The 25,411-nt window shown below is 37.6% G+C and overlaps 1 protein-coding gene across 3 annotated transcripts in view; it reads right to left on the bottom strand.

The window, feature by feature from the left end:
- Positions 1 to 25,411, bottom strand: part of LOC132105955 (xylosyl- and glucuronyltransferase LARGE1) — a 64,462-nt gene that overhangs the window by 21,780 nt on the left and 17,271 nt on the right. For all 3 annotated transcript variants that reach the window (XM_059511525.1, XM_059511526.1, XM_059511527.1), the window contains 4 exons: positions 9,713 to 10,017; positions 5,732 to 5,814; positions 3,175 to 3,298; positions 513 to 684 (listed from right to left, as the gene is read on the bottom strand). In XM_059511525.1, the coding sequence (XP_059367508.1) occupies positions 513 to 684; positions 3,175 to 3,298; positions 5,732 to 5,814; positions 9,713 to 10,017 (684 nt within the window). The remainder of the gene's footprint in view (positions 1 to 512; positions 685 to 3,174; positions 3,299 to 5,731; positions 5,815 to 9,712; positions 10,018 to 25,411) is intronic.

Raw genomic sequence — 25,411 nt, 5'->3', positions numbered from 1 at the left:
AGCGAGGCCGGTGGAGTGATTGGAGATGAGCTACACCTGTTCGACCCACCGGTCTCGAGGCCCACGGAGGAGATGGAAGGATATAAAACTGGAGCGACGACAGTGAAGGACGAGAGAGGACCAGGCCTGGGATTTTAGTTGTGTTTTGGTTTTATTTTGTGCGCACCAGTCGTCCGTGAGGGGCTGGTGCGCTGTTTTGTGTTTATTTTGAATAATTAAATGTTATTTGATTGTCCGCCGGTTCCCGCCTCCTTCTTCCGGATGAATACAAAGGTTAATTCATTACAGTCACAAAGGTTGGTTCATTTCTGAAATCATTGACATCTTTGACTGTGTGTTGCTGCAGTCAGTGTCTGGTGGAATAATCTGTGAGATTATTGATCTGAGCTGCAAACACAGTTGCACAGTTGCAGTTCTTATGAAAGTTCTTGCATTATTTAATTCAAAGCATTAGTGGAGTACAAATGACAAATACACATAATAATTTCAATTGAATGTTAATTCAAAAATACCCTTGAACTTGTGGAAGACGGCCCATAGCTCAGCGATGTCCGTGGCAAAGGTGATGTCAGTATCCAGGACGATGACCTTCTGTAGATCAGAGGGCAGTGTCTTGGTGAGCACCAGCTTCATCAGGCCGTAGATACCAGAATAATGCTTGTTAGGGATCCAAGACACCTCAGACTGACAAACACAAAAAGAGCAAATATAAAAAGAAAGCAATAAAGAAAAAAGCAGGAAACAACTAATCATAAAGGAACACTGGGGAAGTCGTGGCCTAATGGTTAGAGAGTCGGACTCGCAATTGAAGGGTTGTGAGTTCGAGTCTCGGGCCGGCAGGAATTGTGGGTGGGGGGAGTGCATGTACAGTGCTCTCTCCACCCTCAATACCATGACTTAGGTGCCCTTGAGCAAGGCATCGAACCCCCAACTGCTCCCCGGGCGCCGCAGCATAAATGGCTGCCGCCCACTGCTCCGGGTGTGTGTTCACAGTGTGTGTGTGTGTGTGTTCACTGCTCTGTGTGTGTGCACTTCGGAAGGGTTAAATGCTGAGTATGGGTCACCATACTTGGCTGAATGTCACGTCACTTTCACTTTTTCACTTTCACTAATGTATGTAACATCACACTCCTACAGGTTCCGGGAATAAAAATTAAATAATTTTTTAAAAGTCTGAAATTATTTTTTTTAAGTCTTGCATGTTCCTAGCCTGGTAATACTAAACTCTGCTACTTCGCTTTGCTTCATAGACAGAGTCTGGAAGGGCATAACTGACAAGCGCTTGTCTGAAGTTTAAAATCATTGGTTACCCTTAAGTCAATCACATAACGTTTAGTTATGACGTGTGTTATTTGCTGGCTCAGCTGCCTCGAACTTCCACTGTAAACACAGGATTGCTGTGAAAAAAAAAACCATTGAACGAAATACCGGAGCTGTTTTGGAGCCGGAGGAAAACTGGGAGACAGTTCGCTTTCTCAGACTGAGTACAGAAGTGAACTGAAACTGAGCGGAAGTACGAAGCCTGGCGTAGTCAGGCTAGCATGTTCCCACCTGGACTAACAAAAATGGTTCTCATGCCATAGCTGGTCTCTCTCAGGAAAATATGCAATGAAAGCAGAAAAGCATGTTAAACATGGACAAGCCATGTACAGGTTTATAGTCTCTCCTGTTTGTGGTACATACAATTAATTTCTACAGTATCTTTACATGTCAGACATTTGCATTCTAATTATCGATGCATAAATAAGCACAATACAGAACACCAGAAAAGTTCAAAAGATTTGATTTCTGTTAGAAATAGCAATTGCTATCCCTGATCTTTGTTAAATTAATTTGACTCAATTTTTCCCTTGTACTATTAGCAATTATTATTAAAACAGTTTTGAATTTATGATTTGTGATATTGGTTATATTGAAAGTAGCAGTAGGCAAACAGTTCTTTTTTATGAAAAAAGTATAATTTTAATAATAATTGCTAGGGCTGCACAATATTGGAAAAAAATGACATTGCGATATTTTATTTTTCTGCGATATATATTGCTCTCTCTCTCTCGCTCTCTCTCTCTCTCGCGTGCGCATGCGTGCTCGCTCTCTCTCTCTCTCTCTCTCTCTCTCTCTCATGCTCTCTCTCTCTCATGCTCTCTCTCTCTCTCTCTCTCTCTCTCTCTCTCTCTCATGCTCTCTCTCTCTCTCTCTCATGTTCTCTGTCTCTCTCTCGCGCGCGCGCGCGCTCTCCGCAAATCACATTCGTGAAGGGCCGGGGAGAAGCTGGCCCGTACAGTTAATGAATAACGACTCAACTACGACAGCCTACATTGCACATCCTGCGATGTGACTATCGTGGATTCGTACATCGCGATATCGATGCTTAAACGACACATCGTGCAGCCCTAATAATTGCTGAATCCTCAGCAAAGAACCAACATAATCCTGCAGAGTAATCTACCAATTAAGGAAATTATCCTGGAAAACAGAAATGGAAAAAGAAATCTCTGAATTCCCATGAAGCACATTGGATAATTTTGTTAAATCAGGCTCTTTAAACTTTCAAAGTATTTTATATTTGTTCACCAATTTCAATTTCAACTTCAATGTCTCAATGTCTAGAAGTCAATAGTTTCATAGTTTTATGCTTGTTATAGTTGTTTATTTTTATTGTCATACCAGCATCTATGGCTATTATGGGAAGACCTATGTACAAAAAAACAAACAAAGTAGTAACATACAGTAGTAATGAAAAAAAATTTCACTTCAATATTTGATAAAAAAAGGAGGGTTATTCCTAGAGCTTAACAACGTTGCCTAATGGCATTTAAAAAAGTAGTACATTCCAACAAACTAAGCTTATTAGACAGCAGAGTCTGACAAAAATGTTTTTAGGTACATTACCTTTCATTAAAAACAAATGAGTAAGTCTGAAATGACCAACTTGGCAACTAGTGTGAACAGAGATTGTTATGACTATATAATATGCACTGATTCAAGAGATATTGTGTTATTCATTCATAAACACTGCTTTAACTCAGTGATGTGATTCATTTCAGAGCTGGTCGTTTAAGTTAAGGAATCAAAATCTTTAGAAAACCCAACATAGAAAATGAATAGAGAAAAAATACTTTCATCAATTCTGCTGTAAAAGTGAGCTCTACTGAGCGAAACAGTAGCCGCACAAACCTTCAGCTCATCAGCGTCATAAAAGTTGATGTGAACGGCCGGCACCATCCATGTGTGGAAGAGATCGGCCAGGATCTTTCGAGCGATGGAGTCCGTGATGAAATGGAAGTGGAGTGGGTTACGTCTGACACACAAAGAGAACAAACATTTCCTGTCATTTAATATTGACTAGTTCATCCAAAAATGAAAATTCTGATATAATTTACTCACTTTTCATTACTTTTTATTATATACAAAAAGCCAGGATATTCTGAAATTCACCTTCTATGTCAAGAAGGTCATTAGTTTGAATAAGAATAAGAAATAAAAGTTATCAATGTCATTGCTTTTATCCTTGCAAACTAAGATGAGTGTAATAATGGTACAAGAAAGCCACAACAGCATAATAAAGTTATTTCACTGTGTGATAAAACAGTGAAAATACATTTTATACACTACATTACAGGAGAATGTATAAGCAGAGAGCAATATCAGTCGAGCTGATGATGAGACCTGATTCTACCTGTACTACTTTTACACTGTATTGTAGAATGAAAGAATGGTAGTTTCCATCTGGTCAATAAGACTTGCAAAGTACTTGGACACTCGAGCTCTGTTCAAAAACTTACTTACATTGTTGTCTAAATAAGAAGCAACTTTATAATGTAGCATCCTAGTTGATTACAAGAGCGAGTAGTAATGGTATTTATCCTTGCAGATTTAAGAATGTAATGTGAAATCTTAGGAATTATTTTCTTATATACTAGTTCTGTTGTTAGGAATGAATTACCTGGTTGTATTAAAGGGATAGTTCACCCAAATAGCAAAATTACGTAATTAATAACTTACCCTCATGTTGTTCCAAACCCGTAAGACCTCCGTTTATCTTTGGAACACAGTTTAAGATATTTTAGATTTAGTCCGAGAGCTCTCAGTCCCTCCATTGAAGCTGTGTGAACGGTATACTGTCCATGTCCAGAAAGGTAAGAAAAACATCTTCAAAGTAGTCCATGTGACATCAGAGGGTCAGTTAGAATTTTTTTGAAGCATCGAAAATACATTTTGGTCCCAAAATTGCAAAAACTACGACTTTATTCAGCATTGTCTTCTCTTCCGTGTCTGTTGTGAGAGAGAGAACAAAGTAGTTTAGGATATCCGGTTCACGAACGAATCATTCGATGTAACCGGATCTTTTTGAACCAATTCACCAAATCGAACTGAATTTTTTTAAACGATTCGCATCTCCAATACACATTAATCCACAAATGACTCAAGCTGTTAACTTTTTTAATGTGGCTGACACTCCCTCTGAGTTCAAACAAACCAATATCCCGGAGTAATTCATTTACTCAAACAGTACACTGACTGAACTGCTGTGAAGAGAGAACCGAAGATGAACGCGGAAGAGAAGACAATGCTGAATAAAGTCGTAGTTTTTGCTATTTTTGGACCAAAATGTATTTTTGATGCTTCAAAAAATTCTAAATGACCCTCTGATGTCACATGGACTACTTTGATGATGTTTTTCTTACCTTTCTGGACATGGACAGTTTACCGTTCACACACCTTCAATGGAGGGACTGAGAGCTCTTGGACTAAATCTAAAATATCTTAAAAACTGTGTTCCAAAGATAAACGGAGGTCTTACGGGTTTGGAGCAACATGAGGGTAAGTTATTTATGACATAATTTGCTATTTAGGTGAACTATCCCTTTATGTTACAAGCTGACTGTACTTTAAAGTGTTGGAAGATAAATTAGTATAAATTTAGCAGGAGCACCCGTGTCTGTTTGACGTTTCATCTGAGCTATTCCAGTCTCATGTGGAAATCTGGTCTTGCACGCGTGATATCGCGTTGTTTCCTTGTCACATCTCGCGGGTGTTTGGTTGTGAAACGTAGTTTGCGTGCCAGACAGAGTTGTCGGCGATTCTGCAGTGTGAAACCTTCTGTCGCCGATCAATAGTGCAGTGTGAACACAGCAATGACTGAATGCTGGCTAAGATAGTCATGCAGTGTGAAAAGAACAGTGACCCGACTACTTTGAAAATCATGCAGTCTGAACTCTTAACTTAACGTCAAATAGACCATTTGTTCTTACTATGTTTCTGGGCCTTGGATGTTTCAGTTCTGTTGCTGTTTACAGAGGATCAGAAAGCTCTCAGATTTAATCAAAATTATATACATTTGTTTTCCGAAGATGAACAAAGGTCTTACAGGTTTGGAATGACATGAGACTAATTAATGACAGAATTTTCAATTTTGGGTGAACTATCCCTTTAAAAATTTGCTTTTTTATCATTGATGTATAGGAGTAATTCTTTGAGTACCTGAACTTGATGTTGATTGCACTCCATTTATGATTTGTTTGTCCATTTTGTAAATACCAATGATCACAATGGAAATTAGCTATATATTACCCTAGATAATAGTTTTTGAAATGTGTATAAATTAGTCTTTATGGGTTTGTTTATATTATGTGTCAAGTTTAGTCAAATAAAACAAACAAAAAAATACTGCTCAAAGTAAGTAGAAGTAGAATATCCTATGAATGTAGACAGAGACCAACTCTAAATTTACCTGTGAAACAGAACTGACTTGACCAGTGTGACAACATCTCTGCTCGCATTGTACCCCGCACACACAATGGCAATATGAATGCTCTGTGATGAGAAAGACAAGTAGTATTTAGAACAATGTGAATCAGCATAGACCAATTTCAGGCGTCAGTTACGTCACTTGCAGCTGCGTGCGCATTGTGGTGGCAGATAAACACTGGTAAAAGGTGGAGGGAAACAGGTAAAATCCATGGAATAAGAGATTTTTTTTTTAATTGTTGTGCCTTTGGATGTCAGAATTGGAATGCAAATAATTTTATAGAATACTATCATTAAACACGCGATTTGAAGCTAAACAAAGATGTTTAAACAGGCAGACGAATGAAACCTGCATCTACATTTAAAGCATAATTTTGATTTAAACAATAGGTCAACATAATATTCACATATGCAGTTTATAGGGGACATTGTATTAGCCCTACATTTAAGCATTAAATACTTTTTAAACCTATAAAATGTTACATAACAATTCTGACCTTTTTTCTCGCAAATGAAAGTTTATATCTCCTAGTTCGAACTTTATTACTCATTTTAATTCAACAATAGTGAGTGTGTAAATGTGGATTATAAACTCATGACTGTGAGCTGAGGGGAAGAGAGACAATAACAAGTTGATCAGAAATCTTGGATTTGCAAGAATAAAGTCAGATTTATGAAATATACACTCAAATGTAGATTTTAAAAATTATTTTATTTCATGGCTTCCATAGACTTCTACTGTGCATGGCAACTGCCACCACACCACAAAAAACTATTCATCACTGTTTACAAACACCAAATTGGTCTATTGATGCAATCAGTATCGCTGCCACGAGCCGGGTCAATGGGGTTTGGTCCGACCACTTCCATCCATTTGTTCCCTCACCTTGTCGGTTTCTACCAAGGGTTCTTCTAGAAACACAAATGCCCCCCAGTTTGTATGGGCTGGCGCCGACTCTGTATTTCAGTTCATAATTTTATAATTTCTAATACTACAATTGTATCAAATCATATCATAGTTAAATTCACAAAGTAGGGAAATACTAATTAATTTGTTTTATGAAAACAAAACAAAAAACTGTGCAAAATGCCATAATTCTAGACTTCTATAATGTTTGAAGGGTCTTCTCAATTATTGCTATGGTGTTATGCAGTTGAAAAATGTTCTGGGTGATATCTAGGATAGGGGTGGGAGAAAAAAAACGATTCTCCGATGCATCGCAATTCTCTCTTCAACGATTCTGAATCGATTCTTAACATTTCAGAATCAATTCTGAGCTTGTTTATTTTTCCCACATATGGCACGTGTGCGCGCTAAAGATGCAGGTGGCTTCAGTGCAAAGAATCTTCGCTGTGAGACACGTGCACATTCTTTGAAGCTCAATTGCGGCTGCGGTTAAATGCACTTTCATTTTCGAATACTTTTATACGAAATTGATGTACACACAGTCAGTTATGTTTTCAGAGCAGGACAAAACATCTGATATCAAAATAGATCTGTGTGTGAATGCAGCCTGTTAAAGAGGCCACTTTCTATGATCTCATCAATTAATCAAACGCAATGATGCTGAGGGAAAAAAAAAGAAAAATCCTCTACTATTATCTGTAAGCTTTCGGACACTTAAAGAACACTTATTTTAGAACAGTTATCATAGTGTTCTGTTCTTTATTTAAAGTAATTGTTTAAAAAAATTGCCTGCTGTGCTTGTATAATAATAATAATAATAAAAAGTTAATAAAAGAAGAATTAATTGGGTCAAAAATGTAGATCAAGAATAGTTTTGGAATTGGATTGTGACTAACAGAATCGGATCAGATCACGAAGTGCCTGAAGATTCCCACCCCTAATAGATGTACAGGTTGTATGACAACATTGTGATGCATCGATGCAGCATTAATCGTAATCGAATCGAATCGTGGGCCTCTGAATCATAATCGAATCGAATCGTGAGATACCCATAGATTCCCACCCCTAATCTAGGCGGTTGTCTGATCCCTTAGTTAAGTATCAGCACATCTCTCCACAACAAAACATATGATTTGAGGAATCCGAGGATAAGCTGGGCACACATTGTGTGATTTTTTGTGATTTTAGTCCTTTTACGATTGTTGCTTGTCAGACTGTACGAACATGATGATCAAATCACAATGTGGGCTCTCTGTTGTCATTAATTTCAGACTGTATTAGTCAAGATTAGGGATAGGTACTGAAACCCGGTATTAAAATGGCCCTGGGGCTAAATTATGAAAGACAGAAGTATCAGTAAGATCTGACGGTATCGGTTCTGCTTTCGGTACTGGAGGGGAAAAAATTAATGTACTATGTATTTTTGCTTAATAATGTTATCATGCACATTTTATCTCACCAAACATTTCTAATGTGCGATCATATTAAGATGTTTGTCTGTGAGATCTGCGAGATCTCTCATGCGCGCCGCGGAGGCTGTCTGTCAGTCACACACACACACCACTTGAACGAGCGCAGCGCACACACACGCATAAGGGGCCGTTCACATATCACGTCTTTTGCGCGCTCAAGTTCGTTAGTTCAAATGTAGGCACGCCGTATGCGCACTCATAATGGAAGTGACGCGATCGCAACACGCAGGCGATGCGACGAGCTTGTTCTTTCCAGGAACGTCCGCACCGCATCGAGTTAAAAACATCTCAACTTTTCAGAATGCCGCAAGCGCACCGCAGGTCATGTAACTTCCTCAACTTTTCCGTAACAACGTTGAAAGCTCAGCCAAGATGAAGGAACAGCTGATAGCTGTATGTGGATTTTTAAATTCATTTAGTAGCAGTGCTACTGCAAGCAGTTTTTAGTGCTGCAAATCCATTTATCCACTGCTGAAATTTCCGCGTCTTCATGGAGAGAGCAGGTCATGGTTGCTTCGCAATGGCAGACTCCTCAGGAGCGCAAGTGCCCGAAGGCCTTGGGGGGAAAAAATAAGAAAGTGGCGTGCCTAGCGTTTTCCACACGTTTTTAGGCTCGATATGTGAATGGCCCCTTACAGTACGAAAACTCAAAACATGTGGTTATACTTCACTAGAGTTGATGCAGACAACGCTTGTCATAAGTGCAACAAAATTTTTGCATGTAAGGGCGGAAACACAAGCAATCTGTCAAAGCATCTTTCAAAAGTGCATTATGTGCAGACAGAGAAATGCAAAGTTTTCGACTGCCTAACACAACACAAAGTAACACAACACAAAGTACCGATAAGAATACCGTTAAAGTACCGGACCGTTAAGCAGTATCGGTAAGAGTAGTAATACCGTTAAAACCTTAACGACACCCATCCCTAGTCAAGATGCGTTAAAAACAGGTGCATGCAAAAAAACATCTTAAGTTTTACATTATCAACCTATAAACTTTTAGTGACTGCGAGCTGCATTACACAACAGGCTGAAATGCTGGCTATCATGAAAAGTACATGAATGGCAGCAATACCGGCAAATTTACGGGGAATAGTTTAAGCAACTCTACACAGCCACATAAAAACAGCAACACAACCAGTGATTATATAGTAAAGGCAACATATCGTATGATTTCCGTGAATGAAGGATGGGAGCGCTGGAGTATATGCAGATAGAAAAAATCTCTAGCATTAATTCTTATCATTGCTGGTCTTGAAAAACAAAGACAGTTTGATGTTCATTGTAGGAGAAGTCACACTGTTGGACTGTGCGCTAAATCTTCTGACAATGTCAGAATTTCATCGGAGGTCAAATTTGATTGCAAAAGTCATTAATCGGCTGTCGGTGAACATGTCAAACCAGACAACAGACTACAGACTACATTAAAGACTACAGATTTTAGCCCGGGATTGTAGGAATTCCTTAAGATTTTCAAAATTTGTCTGAGATGACCGAATCATGGCCAGAATCGCAGTGTGAGCCCGCCTTTAGGGTCTTGATGTGTGAATCTGTTCAGCGTAAAGTCTTGATTAAGAATACTAACCTCACATTTGTTCACCACAGGCTGAGGTACACAGTCCGAGCTGTTGCCCGAGGCTGCTCCTTTTTTAGCCTCGCTATCACCTGTACCTTCTTCTGTAGAATGGGTGTGTAACTGGTTGCCTTGGCGACTCTTGCTATGATGGCTGCTATGGGTTGGAACCCTGGGCAGCAGGCTAATCTCTCTCCGCAGTGCATGGTTATGTTCCTCCACATCTCGTAGCCCCAGCTTCAAATCCTGATGCTCAGCGACCGCTCCAATCAGCACAGATGACTGAGGATCCAGTGGCGACAGAGGCAGAGGTTTGACTAAGAGGAATTCACAGAGACAGTTGATAACATAGGTGTGATCGACAAAGGACAAAAAAGCAGGAAACTATACGGTGCACTTACCCCCCCCCCACCACCACCACACGCATACAGTGACATAATTTATATAGTATAATAATAAATTAATAAAAAATATAGTACTTGTTTTTTGTTTAAATGAATTTATAAATTAAACAATTAAAAAATGGAAGAAAAATTTAAATACACATCTAATTTAAATGATTGAACAAAAAAAATCATAAAAGCAGTAATGTGGGAAATATGCTTCAAAGACTGGGCAAAATAGGGATGAAATTAGTGATGCACCGAAATGAAAATTCTGCGACGAAACCGAAAATTTAGGATGCACTTGGCCGAAAACCGAAACTGAAGCCGAAAATGGCTTCTTTTAAAAACGTATATATATATTGCTTGGATTTAATGGATCTGAATTGAAAAATCACAATATAATAATCAAACTTTTATTAACAGTTACATAACAAAACATAAAATATTTTTTACAATAAATATAAATAATAATTATTCTTCAAGTTTTATGTTCCATCAAATAAAATAGTTTTTTAAAAATTGTGCAAAAAAATCAACAATTTTGGAGATTTTTGCAGAACAAATGTTACATATTGCAACTTTGGTGTCCTCTCGTATAGGGCTGTCACTTTTGTGAAAAAAAAATCCTGTTCGATTTTTGAGACATAGGCAAAGTGTTCATTGAATCGTTAGTAAATTGCCTATATTTGGCGTTGATCCGTTTTTCAACGCCAAATATAGGCAAATCCACCGACAACTAAACAGGCATTAGGGCGAACGTAAAGAGGGCGCTTGAGACGCGCACAAGTCAGCAATGTGGACTGCCATAACATCAATGAAAAACATTACTGAAGGCTACATTGATATTATGCACTAATAGGCTCTGTGTGTGTGTGTGTGTGTGTGTGTGTGTGTGTGTGTGTGTGTGTGTGTGTGTGTCAGAACCTGCAGTTGCTGTGTGACGCGCGTTCGCTGTGAGCGTATAGTGACGAGCTGGACGCGCTCCGAGAGAAGGCCGTTAAAATCGATTCCCTGTTTTCGTTTTCTAAACTTGTGTTGGTTGGTCCGATCGATTGTGCAGCTTTTGTGACAAGCTTTTTTTGATTGTGACAGCACTTTGACATGCTTAATCTTTGATAGGCAGACGCGTGATAACAGCTCGACCGTGAGTGAAACCTAAGCGCTTGCTCACGGATGGGAGGGGCGGGTGACATTCATTTTCGGTTTACGTTTTCGGCTGTTTTTTTTTATTTCGGCCCGAAACCGATAATGCCATTTCGGCCGAAAATTTTCAGCGGCCGAAATTTCGGTGCACCCCTAGATGAAATCCAAAAAATCTGTCAATAACTTGCTGCTGACGTGCACGAAAACTAGCCATTTATTGGGCATTTCTTGTCCTCCCAGATGTTTTGTTTTTCCTTATTACTATGGTGTCCTTTACATCTATTAAAAATAACATCTTTATTTGCCTCTATATTTTTGAAAGCTATCTTTTCTTGTGTTTTTGTTCAGCCATTTTGTCAGTGCTTTAGACTTCTATGATTGCAAATTCACAACAGAAGACGATTATTAGGTTGAACGTTCAGAATACGATTTCATAGGTTATATTTCGCGAATGGACAGCGACTCTTTAGTAGCACGTAGAACGCGTTCATGTCAAGTTAAAGGGGTGGTTCGGGATTTTTGACATCGGACCTCATTTTTAGGTCAGCCTGGTTGTTATTCATCAGTGGAGACATTTTTTTTTTTAAATTATCCAGTCCTTATATTTGGATAGTTGGCCGATGCTAGGCTAGCGCGAGTCAATGGGTATATGTTAGCCAGCCATTAAAAACCGTTTTACCCACTCCACAGTGCACCAAACGCAAATCAATTATAACACTAGACTATCGATGCAAATGTCCGTTGAGAGAATAATGTTAGAAATCAAACATACCTTTCATCTCAATGATCCTAAAGGAACTAGTTTCTCAGCCGCTGCGGAATTTTACTTTGCTCCGGTTAGTAATGCGGCCAAAAGTAAACACAGAACAGAAGCGCACTACAGTCGTTACATCCAGCTAACCGGCTCACTCGGTTGCCTAGGTAATCAATATCACTCCGCTGCTGCTGTCGACAAGGCTTATGATTACAGGGAACAAATTATAACTAATGCAATGTGATGAAAGGTAAGTTTGATTTCTAACATTATTCTATCAACGGACATTTGCATCGATAGTCTAGTGTTATAATTGATTTGCGTTTGGTGCACTGTGGAGCGGGTAAAACGGTTTTTAATGGCTGGCTAACATATACCCATTGACTCGCGCTAGCCTAGCATCGGCTATCTATCCAAATATAAAGACTGGATAATTAAAAAAAAAAAAAATGTCTCCACTGATAAATAACAACCAGGCTGACTTAAAAATGAGGTCCGATGTCAAAAATCCCGAACCACCCCTTTAAGGTTTTGGGAAAAGCACATGGAATTGCGGCTAGCGTTTATAACCTTGCACATTGAGAGCGCTCTTCAGAGCTAAGATACATCGTTATCGGGAAACTCGACCCAGATCAGATTTAAGCATTCATTAAAGTGAATCGGTTCAAAGGAGTCATTAGTTCGCAAATCGGACGAGTCATTAGTGGACAGATATGCTCATAAGCTCATATATGCGCATATAACGTTACTCCCAAATATATTTTTAGGTCGCACAGATTAAATTTTAGGAGCATATGCGACAAAAATGTTGTCAATTTCGAGCCTTGTAGAAGCTGCTAAACTTTCTAGCTAGAAGTAAGCAATAACCAACATGGCGTTAGCCTACTTTGCAAAGTTAGACCAGAATCGTTTAACATTAATGTTATGGAATCATGACAAAAGTGATCAATTGATTGGTTAAATTTTACTAGACCTGCATATAAAAATGAAAGACAATTTATTGGATTTGCTTACATGAATCACCAGTGTTCACGGTCTTCGTCAGTCAACTGAAGTTGTTCACGTGAGTAGATGGTTGGGTGTGTGGCATTCAGAACGGTGCGCAAACACTTTGAACTTCAATCATGACAAATTATTGGACTACTTGCGGAGTGACATGACGACATGATTCAAAGGCACAAAAAACGTTGACAGCGGTGAGCGATCATTATGTTTACCAATACCCGACCCATCGCAACCGCCTACACCCCGAGCCCCCCCCCCTTTTTTTTGCATGATTTACGAGAGCATCATTTTCAGGTCAGAAAAGCCGGATTTCCGGATTTTTCCGGAAGAATCACACCCCTGGATAATCGCCACACATCTCTCCAGCAAAACCGTAACTACTTCACCAAATCTGACAATCTTTTCATTTTTTGATTGCAGATGTTTTTTTATGAAATAAAAACAAATACAGCAAGACCAGTGTTGTCTGATTCACAGATTAATGATATTCAATATTTATTTCATAAAAGATATCTTTTAAACATAAATATAATAATGTTTTATGTATTTATTTTATATTCATACATTTTTATAATTACAAATAAATAAATTCCTAAATTCCCTAGTAAAAAACTCAATACTAAAAATGTATTTATTGTGTACATGTATATAAAAATAGGATTACACACTGAAATACTTGCAATATTCTTTAACTGTTACAAGCATAAAAGCATAAAACTACTAGCACATTTATTTATTACAGCACGAGTATTTTTTTTAAATCAACACAACTACATTCACATTACAGAAAACTAGACAAATTAATATCTTTATTCAAACCATCTGACTGTACAGTTTTAAGTCGAAAAATCCATTTACTTTCAATTTATATATATATATCTTCTCGGTGAGAAGAACACCATTCGACAAACAGGTTCCACTTCAAAGCATAAGCGTGTTTCGTAGACGGTGCTCTTGCAGAAGTGATGGTGTTCACTACCTCTTGGGGTAGGTCACCTAGAACCTCGGACATGGAGTTTCCAAAGGTCTGGACACGGTTGCCAAATGGTGCCCCATCTCCCAAAATCGGAGATGCTGATAGAATGTTACATGTCAATTAGTAGATGCACTAATTTTCCTTAAAAAATTAAACACAACAACCAACTTTATAGCTTGCTTTTGTATGTTTTTCAGATAAAATCAAACATATGAAATTATCTTTATGTTTAATGGTTGGTGTAAGGTTACAAAATTTGCATGTTTACACGATGCAACCATCCAACCAAGTTAAGTTGTTTTCATGTTAAATTGTTACAGTGTTAAGTCATAAATGGATAAGCATTATCTGATACAGCTAGATTTTTGCCCAGTATCCTGATTTTAGGGATGTCCCGATACCACGTTTTCACTTCCGATACCGATGCCGCAGCTTTGGCTATATGCAGATTCCGATATCAATGCGATATTTTTATTTTATTCTTGAACTAATACTAATAATAATAATAAAATAAATGGAAGCACTCTGCTCAATTAGCCACCTAAAAACATAAAAATCTTTGTCATTATTTTATCTTTGTTATTAAAAAAAATAGAACAAAGATACACATTGCAAATACACATAATATACAAATAAAAATAAACAGTGTTTGGCAGGTACAGTAGTATTTAGCAGTAGCATTCAAAAATTGAATGAACAAGTAAAAATAAAACAATTATTATTTACAAATTACAATTGTACCTAGACAGCTGCCTATAGCTATGATTTTACTAATACAGTTGTCTGATTAATTTTATAGTCTCAAGCATTCAGAAATGACACACGAAAATTTTACTTCAATAAAAACAAGGATAGTTTTTGTAAGGGTTTTTGTTGAAGAAATTATAAGAGGCTAGTATTTCTACTGCAAATAGGTGACCAAAAATGAAAGATTAAGTGGATATATGAATTAAATGAAATAAATGGAACATTGAAACTCTAAGAGGATATTAAGGCTGATGCGGCGGTGATATTATCACCGACATTAAAACACATTATTAACTTAATGTTATCAAAATCCAAAAAAGATTTGGTTAATATACATATAAAACGAAAGGTTTTTTTTGAGCAACTGGGATGGTGCCCCCGAGGAGTTGGTGCCCTACTGCGTATTCTGTGTGGGAGCATCGGTACTGGACATAGACATTGTTGGAGCCAGTGTCAATGTATGTATTTCGGGCTGTCACCAGGTGGGGGGCAGTAGGTGCACAGAGTGTTTTTAAACCGGTGTTTTACATGTAGAGGGAAGTGAGCTTGGTGGGGGAATGCATACAGTTTTTACCTCACACACAGGTTTGATGTTCACCGTCTCTCAAGTATGTTTAATGTTTGCATTTGGTAAAAAAGAAGCAGAAAAGTAGACATGGACTTCAAGACTGTTGATGTCCTTAAAAAGTGCATTGTATAAGCAAGCTACCGGCCGCTATAGGAGCTGCTGTAACAGACATAAATATCTTTGTCTACGGTACTGGATATGTCGGCTGTCACAATATATTCATTCCGCAACGCCAGAACTGCAGCTGATAGAATGTGCACTGCAGCATAATACAACAATATTTCTTCAAAAGCAGATCATGGAGACATTTTTGTCATCCACGATCAAAAATATGCATATCACACACCCCTTCCCTCGGAAGAAATCGCAGACCGAGGGCAGACCGGACCGTAAGGGCACTTTAGTGTCGGTCCTCAAAGGGGCAGGGGCTTAACTGGATCTCACAGCAAGGGAAATGGTTTATGTTGGATCGGATAATATTTTTTCTCCCCTCCAGTCTAGCGGTCTGGGCAAGTATCTGCATGATACCGATGTCGTGGATCGGATCGGGACATCCCTAGCTGATTTCATTTGGCATGGAAACACTTTAATCTGTAAAGTGAATCTTTAAAGGAGAATAGGAAAAGTGATGTAAACTACAAACCTGAGAGCAGAATAAATCTGTATATTTGTCAGTTTCCTTTTTTTTTTTTAATTCTCTGTGGTTTTTCATGCTTTAATATTATTCACATAACGAATGTAAAATGCAAATACATAGAAGATTTTTGCTTATTGTTGGTAGCTAGCAACGTATTGGTGTGCATCAAAACATGCTCAATGTGAAATTACATTTAATAATTGTTAATGTTTTTAGAAGTGTAAAGGTTTTGTATTGTTTTAACAATAAAGGTATTGTTTCAGAATAGGGCTGGACGATTTAGCTAAAAAATGTATCAACGACATGATGCTTCATATGGTTCGGTATCGAAAATTATTAAAATGTTTTATACCTTTTTTTTTTAAAAAAAAACGTAATATTTTTTTCTTTTTTACATTTAACCACTGTGTTTTTAATTTGCCCAATTTATCGAGACAAAACATTTTTTTTAACAGTCAAACACAAAATAAAATGTAAACAAATATCTCCTTTCTTACGTGTTACATGAAGATTAAATACATTTTATGGAAACTTTTGGCTTGTCTCCCAAAGCCACAGGAGGGTGCAGTGAGCAAAACATTGTAGCATATTAAATTGTCAATGCAATGAAATAACTGTCTATAAAAAAGCATGGATTAAATCTAAATTATAATAAAAATATTATGCGTGGTTAGTGAAAAACTAAAAATGTTAAATCACTTGAATAAGGCAAAAAAAAAAAACACATAAAGAACATTGGTTCCCAGGACTTTTGAGAACTGGAGCTTGTAGCCTAGATTTTTTCTTTCTAAATTATGTGAAAATCATCTTGTTTACTCACTTACAGAAAACAATAAATTGATTTAAATTTTCTAAGATCATATGCGAGTAGGCATCAACTATCATGAATATCATTGAGTCTCACATAGAGACTCTTTCACCTAGATATCACACTATAGAGACTGTGTCTGTTCCCCGAACTAGAAAATACAAAAAACGTCCAAACCAAGTTAAGATTAACAATTTAATTGAGGTTCAACAAAAACAGAAGCAATATGGATAAACAAATGATAAAGCTTGGCTTATTGAATATCAGATCCCTTTCTACGAAAACACTTTTTGTAAATAATATGATCACTGATCATAATATGGATGTGCTCTGTTTGACTGAAACCTGGCTAAAACCTGATGATTACATTATTTTAAATGAGTCCACCCCCCAAGATTACTGTTATAAACATGAGCCACGTCTAAAAGGCAAAGGTGGAGGTGTTGCTTCAATTTATAACAACGTTTTCAGGATTTCTCAGAGGGCAGGCTACAAGTATAACTCGTTTGAAGTAATGGTACTTCATATAACATTATCCAAAGAAACAAATGTTAATGATAAATCCCCTGTTATGTTTGTACTGGCTACTGTATACAGGCCACCAGGGCACCATACAGACTTTATTAAAGAGTTTGGTGATTTTACATCCGAGTTAGTTCTGGCTGCAGATAAAGTTTTAATAGTTGGTGATTTTAATATCCATGTTGATAATGAAAACGATGCATTGGGATCAGCATTTATAGACATTCTGAACTCTATTGGTGTTGGACAACACGTTTCAGGACCTACTCATTGTCGAAATCATACTCTAGATTTAATACTGTCACATGGAATTGATGTTGATGGTGTTGAAATTATTCAGCCAAGTGATGATATCTCAGATCATTATTTAGTTCTTTGCAAAATTCATATAGCCAAAATTGTAAATTCTACTTCTTGTTACAAGTATGGAAGAACCATCACTTCTAACACAAAAGACTGCTTTTTAAGTTATCTTCCTGATGTATCCAAATTCCTTAGCATATCCAAAACCTCAGAACAACTTGATGATGTAACAGAAACTATGGACTCTCTCTTTTCTAGCACTTTAAATAAAGTTGCTCCTTTACGCTTAAGGAAGGTTAAGGAAAACAGTTTGACACCATGGTATAATGAGCATACTCGCACCCTAAAGAGAGCAGCCCGAAAAATGGAGCGCAGCTGGAGGAAAACAAAACTAGAGGTATTTCGTATTGCTTGGCGGGAAAGTTACATATCCTACAGAAAAGCATTAAAAACTGCTAGATCCGATTACTTTTCTTCTCTTTTAGAAGAAAACAAACATAACCCCAGGTATTTATTCAATACAGTGGCTAAATTAACGAAAAATAAAGCCTCAACAAGTGTTGACATTTCCCAACACCACAGCAGTAATGACTTTATGAACTACTTTACTTCTAAAATCGATACTATTAGAGATAAAATTGCAACCATTCAGCCGTCAGCTACAGTATCACATCAGACAGTGCACTATAGCCCACCTGAGGAACAGTTCCACTCATTCTCTACCATAGGAGAGGAAGAATTGTATAAACTTGTTAAATCATCTAAACCAACAACATGTATGTTAGACCCTATACCATCTAAGCTCCTAAAAGAGGTGCTTCCAGAAGTCATAGATCCTCTTCTGACTATTATTAATTCCTCATTGTCATTAGGATATGTCCCCAAAACCTTCAAACTGGCTGTTATTAAGCCTCTCATCAAAAAACCACAACTTGACCCCAAAGAACTAGTTAATTATAGACCAATCTCGAATCTCCCTTTTCTGTCCAAGATACTAGAAAAGGTGGTATCCACACAATTATATTCCTTCTTAGAGAAAAATGGTATATGTGAGGATTTCCAGTCAGGATTTAGACCGTATCATAGTACTGAGACTATGAGACTAGTTACAAATGATCTGCTCTTATCATCTGATCGTGGGTGTATCTCTCTATTAGTTTTATTGGATCTTAGTGCTGCGTTTGACACAATTGACCACAACATTCTTTTGCATAGACTTGAACACTTTGTTGGCATCAGTGGAGGTGCATTAGCATGGTTTAAATCGTACTTATATGACCGCCATCAGTTCGTAGCAGTGAATGAAGATGTATCCTATCGATCACAAGTGCAGTATGGAGTACCTCAAGGCTCAGTACTAGGGCCGCTACTCTTCACGCTTTATATGTTACCCTTGGGAGATATCATAAGGAAACATGGTGTTAGCTTTCACTGTTATGCTGATGATACTCAGCTCTATATTTCTTCGCAGCCCGGTGAAACACACCAATTTGAAAAACTAATGGATTACATAGTCGATATAAAAAACTGGATGACGAGTAATTTCTTACTGCTAAATTCTGAAAAAACAGAGGTGTTAATTATAGGACCTAAAAACTCTGCTTGTAATAACCTAGAACACTGTCTAAGACTTGATGGTTGCTCTGTCAATTCTTCGTCATCAGTTAGGAACCTAGGTGTGCTATTTGATCGCAATCTTTCCTTAGAAAGCCACGTTTCTAGCATTTGTAAAACTGCATTTTTCCATCTCAAAAATATATCTAAATTAAGGCCTATGCTCTCAATGTCAAATGCAGAAATGTTAATCAATGCATTTATGACCTCAAGGTTAGATTATTGTAATGCTTTATTGGGTGGTTGTTCTGCACGCTTAGTAAACAAACTACAGCTAGTCCAAAATGCAGCAGCAAGAGTTCTTACTAGAACCAGGAAGTATGACCATATTAGCCCGGTCCTGTCAACACTGCACTGGCTCCCTATCAAGCATCGCATAGATTTTAAAATATTGCTTATTACTTATAAAGCCCTGAATGGTTTAGCACCTCAGTATTTGAATGAGCTCCTTTTACATTATAATCCTCTACGTCCGCTACGTTCTCAAAACTCAGGCAATTTGATAATACCTAGAATATCAAAATCAACTGCAGGCGGCAGATCCTTTTCCTATTTGGCGCCCAAACTCTGGAATAACCTACCTAACATTGTTCGGGAGGCAGACACACTCTTGCAGTTTAAATCTAGATTAAAGACCCATCTCTTTAACCTGGCATACACATAACATACTAATATGCTTTTATTATCCAAATCCGTTAAAGGATTTTTAGGCTGCATTAATTAGGTAAACCGGAACCGGAAACACTTCCCATAACACCCTATGTACTTGCTACATCATTAGAAGAATGGCATCTACGCTAATATTTGTCTGTTTCTCTCTTGTTCCGAGGTCACCGTGGCCACCAGATCCAGTCTGTGTCCAGATCAGAGGGTCACTGCAGTCACCCGGATCCAGTACGTATCCAGACCAGATGCTGGATCAGCACCTAGAAAGGACCTCTACATCCCTGAAAGACAGTGGAGACCAGGACAACTAGAGCCCCAGATACAGATCCCCTGTAAAGACCTTGTCTCAGAGGAGCAGCAGGACAAGACCACAGGAAACAGATTATTCTTCTGCACAATCTGACTTTGCTGCAGCCTGGAATTGAACTACTGGTTTCGTCTGGTCAGAGGAGAACTGGCCCCCCAACTGAGCCTGGTTTCTCCCAAGGTTTTTTTCTCCATTCTGTCACCGATGGAGTTTCGGTTCCTTGCCGCTGTCGCCTCTGGCTTGCTTAGTTGGGGACACTTCATCTACAGTGATATTGTTGACTTGATTGCAAATAAATGCACAGACACTATTTAACTGAACAGAGATGACATAACTGAATCCAATGATGAACTTCCTTTAACTATCATTTTTGCATTATTGACACTGTTTTCCTAATGAATGTTGTTCAGTTGCTTTGACGCAATGTATTTTGTTTAAAGCGCTATATAAATAAAGGTGACATTGACATTGAAATTTACACCTGAGAAGACAAAGGCCCGCATAATGAGCTGCATAATGAGCTGCATATAATGAGCCTTTCAGTCAGCTGTGACATTGAGAGGGAAGAGTTACAAGAAAGAATGTGAGAACAAAATAAATCTATATAATTTTATGTTTGTAGTTTATTTAGAATATATTTAATTATGCCACAACATAATTTAATATCCACTTGGGGGAGCAGTTAAACAGTTTATTAGAAACAATCAAAGCTGACTTTCAAACTAATTTTTTTGCATCATTACTCCAGTCACACAATCCTTCAGAAATCCTTTTAACAATCTTATTTTCTACAAAAAAACATTTATTATTATTATAATTATTAATTTTGAAAAGAGCTGAGAATATTTTTCAGGTTTTTTAGGGTGATAAATTGAAAGAACAGCATTGTTTTTACATGTGTTACAGTTATCTTTATTTGTTACATTTATATTATTTACATCAAGCTTTTGAATGGTATAGTATTGTATATTGTTATTGAAACTTCATAATATTTCACTTGATTATACATTTAGTCAGGAATTATAGTTTGGAAAAAGTCTTTGGAAAAAAAAGTCTAACAAGTAAAATGTTTACACGTTATGTGAAAACTAGTACAAGTATTTTAAATAAATAAAATGAGACTTACTCATGTTTATGATATCTGCTGAATAAAGTGCTTCATTCTTTTTTTTTTCTGAGGAAATCCATTTCTCAAATCCTCAACCACATCACATCGTTTGGGGGTAAATTATGTGTTATTCCTCTCATCGCGAAGCAAACAGTAAAATAAAAAATCTTGAAGAACAGCCTCCATGCTTTTTCTTCTGTGTGGGCGTATTCAAGCTGCGCGCTTCAGTGAAACATTAGAATCTGAATAGAGCGTTCAGCGCGGGGGCATGGTCACATTAGAAGATAATGAAGAGAGACGTGAAAAACGGACATCGCGTTGTTTTCATATGGATTACTTTATCACCGAATATCTGTTTTCGGCAGCACTTGTTTAGTTTAAAAGCAGACATGTCAAATCTCTCTCATGTCTCTTCGTTGAGTATTCACTGAGTTAGAGTTAATTTTAATGACGTGTTTGTAAATGAAGATCAGCGCATACAAAGGCTGCAGACAGCACACCTTGTTCGTTATCTTTATTTTATAAGTGCACAAAGTTTTGTTGTTATTATGTCTGTATACAAAAAAAATAGACCCTTTTCAGATTCGATTGATGTATTGCTCTTATCTGTACAATTAAAACTGAAAGTGTCATTTAAGTTATTTTCGGGGTTATCAGGAGAAAATGACTCATAACGCGTATCCGCGTTAATCGACTCCAGAAAATGGAATGGAAAACTGTTCTGTGGTCAGACAAATCAAAATTTGAAGTTCTTTTTGGAAAACTGGGATGCCATGTCATCCGGACTAAAGAGGACAAGGACAACCCAAGTTGTTATCAGTGCTCAGTTAAGAAGCCTGCATCTCTGATGGTATGGGGTTGCATGAGTGCATGTGGCATGGGCAGCTTACACATCTGGAAAGGCACCATCAATGCTGAAAGGTATATCTAAGTTCCAGAACAACATATGGTCCCATACAGACGTCGCCTCTTTCAGGGAAGACCTTGCATTTTCCAACATAACAATGCCAGACCGCATACTGCATCAATTACAACATCATGGATGCGTAGAAGGAGGATCCGGGTACTGAAATGGCCAGCCTGCAGTCCAGATCTGTCACCCATAGAAAACATTTAGCGCATCATAAAGAGGAAGATGCGTCAAAGAAGACCTAAGACAGTTGAGCAACTAGAAGCCTGTATTAGACAAGAATGGGACAACATTCCTATTCCTTAACTTGAGCAACTTGTCTCCTCAGTCCCCAGACGTTTGCAAACCATTATAAAAAGAAGAGGGGATGCCACACAGTGGTAAACATGACCTTGTCCCAACTTTTTTGAGATGTGTTGATGCCATGAAATTTAAAATCCCTTAAAATGATAAATTTTCTCAGTTTAAACATTTGATATGTCATCTATGTTGTATTCTGAATAAAATATTGAAATTTGAAACTTCCACATCATTGCATTCTGTTTTTATTCACAATTTTTTCAGTGTCCCAACTTTTTTGGAATCGGGCTTGTATTCCATCAACGTTTAATAGTAATGACTTTATGAATATGAAGCTTTATGAAGCTACAGGATGAAGGAAGAGCTGCTGAGAACGGCCTGGCAAAAGCAAGGATTTCAACTTATTGGGAAAAGAGTCAATCACGATTATGCTTCGCATGTCTTAAAAAAGCGAAGGGAGTAAGCCGAAGCAAAAGCGGTACTGAAGGATAAGAAAATTCATTTTCAAATGCTGTTCCCTACCAAATTCAGAGTTTTTTACCAGGAGGGAGTTGTGCTGTACAGATCGGCGGAGGAGGCTACGGAGGTTATGGCGAAGAGGGGGTTCCCGGTGTCAGTAATTAAGCACCCGGACTCGCTTTTGGAGTGGATCCAGCGGTTCACGTGGCACACCGTTAAGAACCATGGAACCGGCACAGAGCTGGCAGAGCTTTGGACTATAAGGAAAAATTACTGGTTTTTAGACACCAGGAATCAGGATGACTGTTTGTGATCTGAAAACTGCTGTGTGCGAGTTTACTGGGAATATAATGGGTGAGTCCATTGAGTTATTTTTATTTTATTTTTTTTTGCTGTGGAATCCCAGTGGAGAGAGGAATTAAGACCTTTAACACATCCAGCTTATCCAAGAAGCATTGAATGGGCTATATAACTAAGATTATAAGGTAAACGTCGGCGGGTATTTCTCTTATATGTTGCCAAGACAAAGACAATATCATGCATGAAGGCCTCTTCCACCTGTTAGGGGGGAGGCTTTACCTCAGAGCCCTTTTAACAAAAGTCTTTTTATTTCTATCTTTATTGTTCTCATTGTGTTCTCTGTGTTGCAGCAGTTCTTGCTGCTGTTCTTTGCAGTTTGTGGGGCATAACCTGTGATTCTCCTTGTTACTCATGGTCACTTATGGTGGTGAGGTCTTTTTTCTGTTTTATCTCATTTCTCATTTTTTCCCCTTATTGTACATTGAATGCATTCAGTTAAAATAGCAATTTATAATGGGAATGGTCTTGTCAATCCCATCAAGAGAAGTAAGATATTTATTCAACTAAAAAGAGAGAGTTATTTATAAATTAAAACGTTTGGGCTTTAGACACCAGTACTCATCATCGTATAAGGCTGGACACAGGAAGGGGTGGCAATACTGATATCCAACAAGACTAGCTTCGAACCCACTTTTGAGAAAAAGGACACAGAGGGAAGATTTATTCTCGTGAGGGGAAATTTAAGGGGCTCATTGGTTACTTTATTTAACATCTACGCTCCTCCTAACTCTGACTGGAAGTTTTTCAAACAGATATTTGATTTGATAACAGCAGAGACCCATGGGGTCCTAATCTGCGGGGGAGATCTTAACATTAGACTAAATCCCAAACTGGACACCTCAAGTACACACACAGCCCAGTCCAAGTTGTTAAGCAAAAATACCCATCTGGCTATGAAAGAAATTGGGTTAATTGATATCTGGAGAGAATTAAATCCTTCAAAGAGCGACTACACTTTCTTTTCAAATCCACACTACGAGGATTGACTATTTTCTTACTTTTGCTCAAGATCTAAATAGGGTAGTTGGCTGCGATATGGGGAGCATGGACCTTTCAGACCATAGCCCCATTTATTTAAAATTAAATCTTAATCAGTACTGGAGAGACACCTGGAGGATAAAACACATTGTTACTGATTCAGATGAAAGAACAAATTAAAAAGGATATTGCTGAATACTTTGAACAGAATGCCAATGTGGAAGTTCCCCCTTCAATATTACGGGGTGCATGTAACCCTGAATCAACAAACATAACTAACAAATATTGCTACAATTGTGACATCATATAATAATTATTAATTATTAATATTATTAATAATGTTCATTGTCTGGCTGACTACGTCTTGTATTAATTTTTCTAAAAATCCTGTCATACATGCACAAACTGACAGTCACCACTTATAAGCTATTACTAAATATTGTAGAAACATAATTTTCTGTAAAGTTGCTTTGTAACGATTTGTATTGTAAAAAGCGCTATACAAATAAACTTGGATTGAATGAAAAGCGGTGCTTTGAGGCAAGATAATTGGATACAGCGCTCACCTAAAGAGAGTAAGGCAAAAAGAGCCAATTCAGCTGGAAGCAGAATTAAAACAATTGGAACAACATCACAAAGACACGAACGAAAAAAAAAATGGAGAGCTTCTTAGGAAGAAAAACAAAACAAAATAAATGAGATTTAAACAAAAGATATACAAAAAAAGTTATTTTTTACAAAACAAAAATATTATGAAGGGGGTGGAAAAGCCAGCAAACTTATAGGCTGAAAAAACAAGCAGAGAATTCAATTCATAAAATAAAAAATCCTATTACTAATTATATTCATTACCCTATGGGTTGGACAGTGTTTTCTCTGCTTCCTGCTGGCCTTGCTACAAATTAAACGAAATACAAGATTGTTTTGAAAAATATTATAAAAAACTGTACTCCCAACCTCAAATGGATGGAGAGAAAATGGAAGATTTCTTCCAGAAAATTAATCTGCCTAAATTGAATAGTGAACGAAGTAGGAATCTTGTAACTGAAATAATATGCATATCGCATCTTAAACCAAATAAGGCTCCAGGTCCGGACGGGTTCCCTTCTGAATGGTACCTCTAACTTCTACCTTTAACTGGGTTCTGAAAGAGAACCGTA

The sequence above is a fragment of the Carassius carassius genome, chromosome 26 (genome assembly GCF_963082965.1).
Source record: "Carassius carassius chromosome 26, fCarCar2.1, whole genome shotgun sequence".
Taxonomy (NCBI): Eukaryota; Metazoa; Chordata; class Actinopteri; order Cypriniformes; family Cyprinidae; genus Carassius; species Carassius carassius.
The sequence above is the reverse complement of the archived record's forward strand: the minus strand, read 5'-3'. Positions and strand labels throughout refer to the sequence as shown.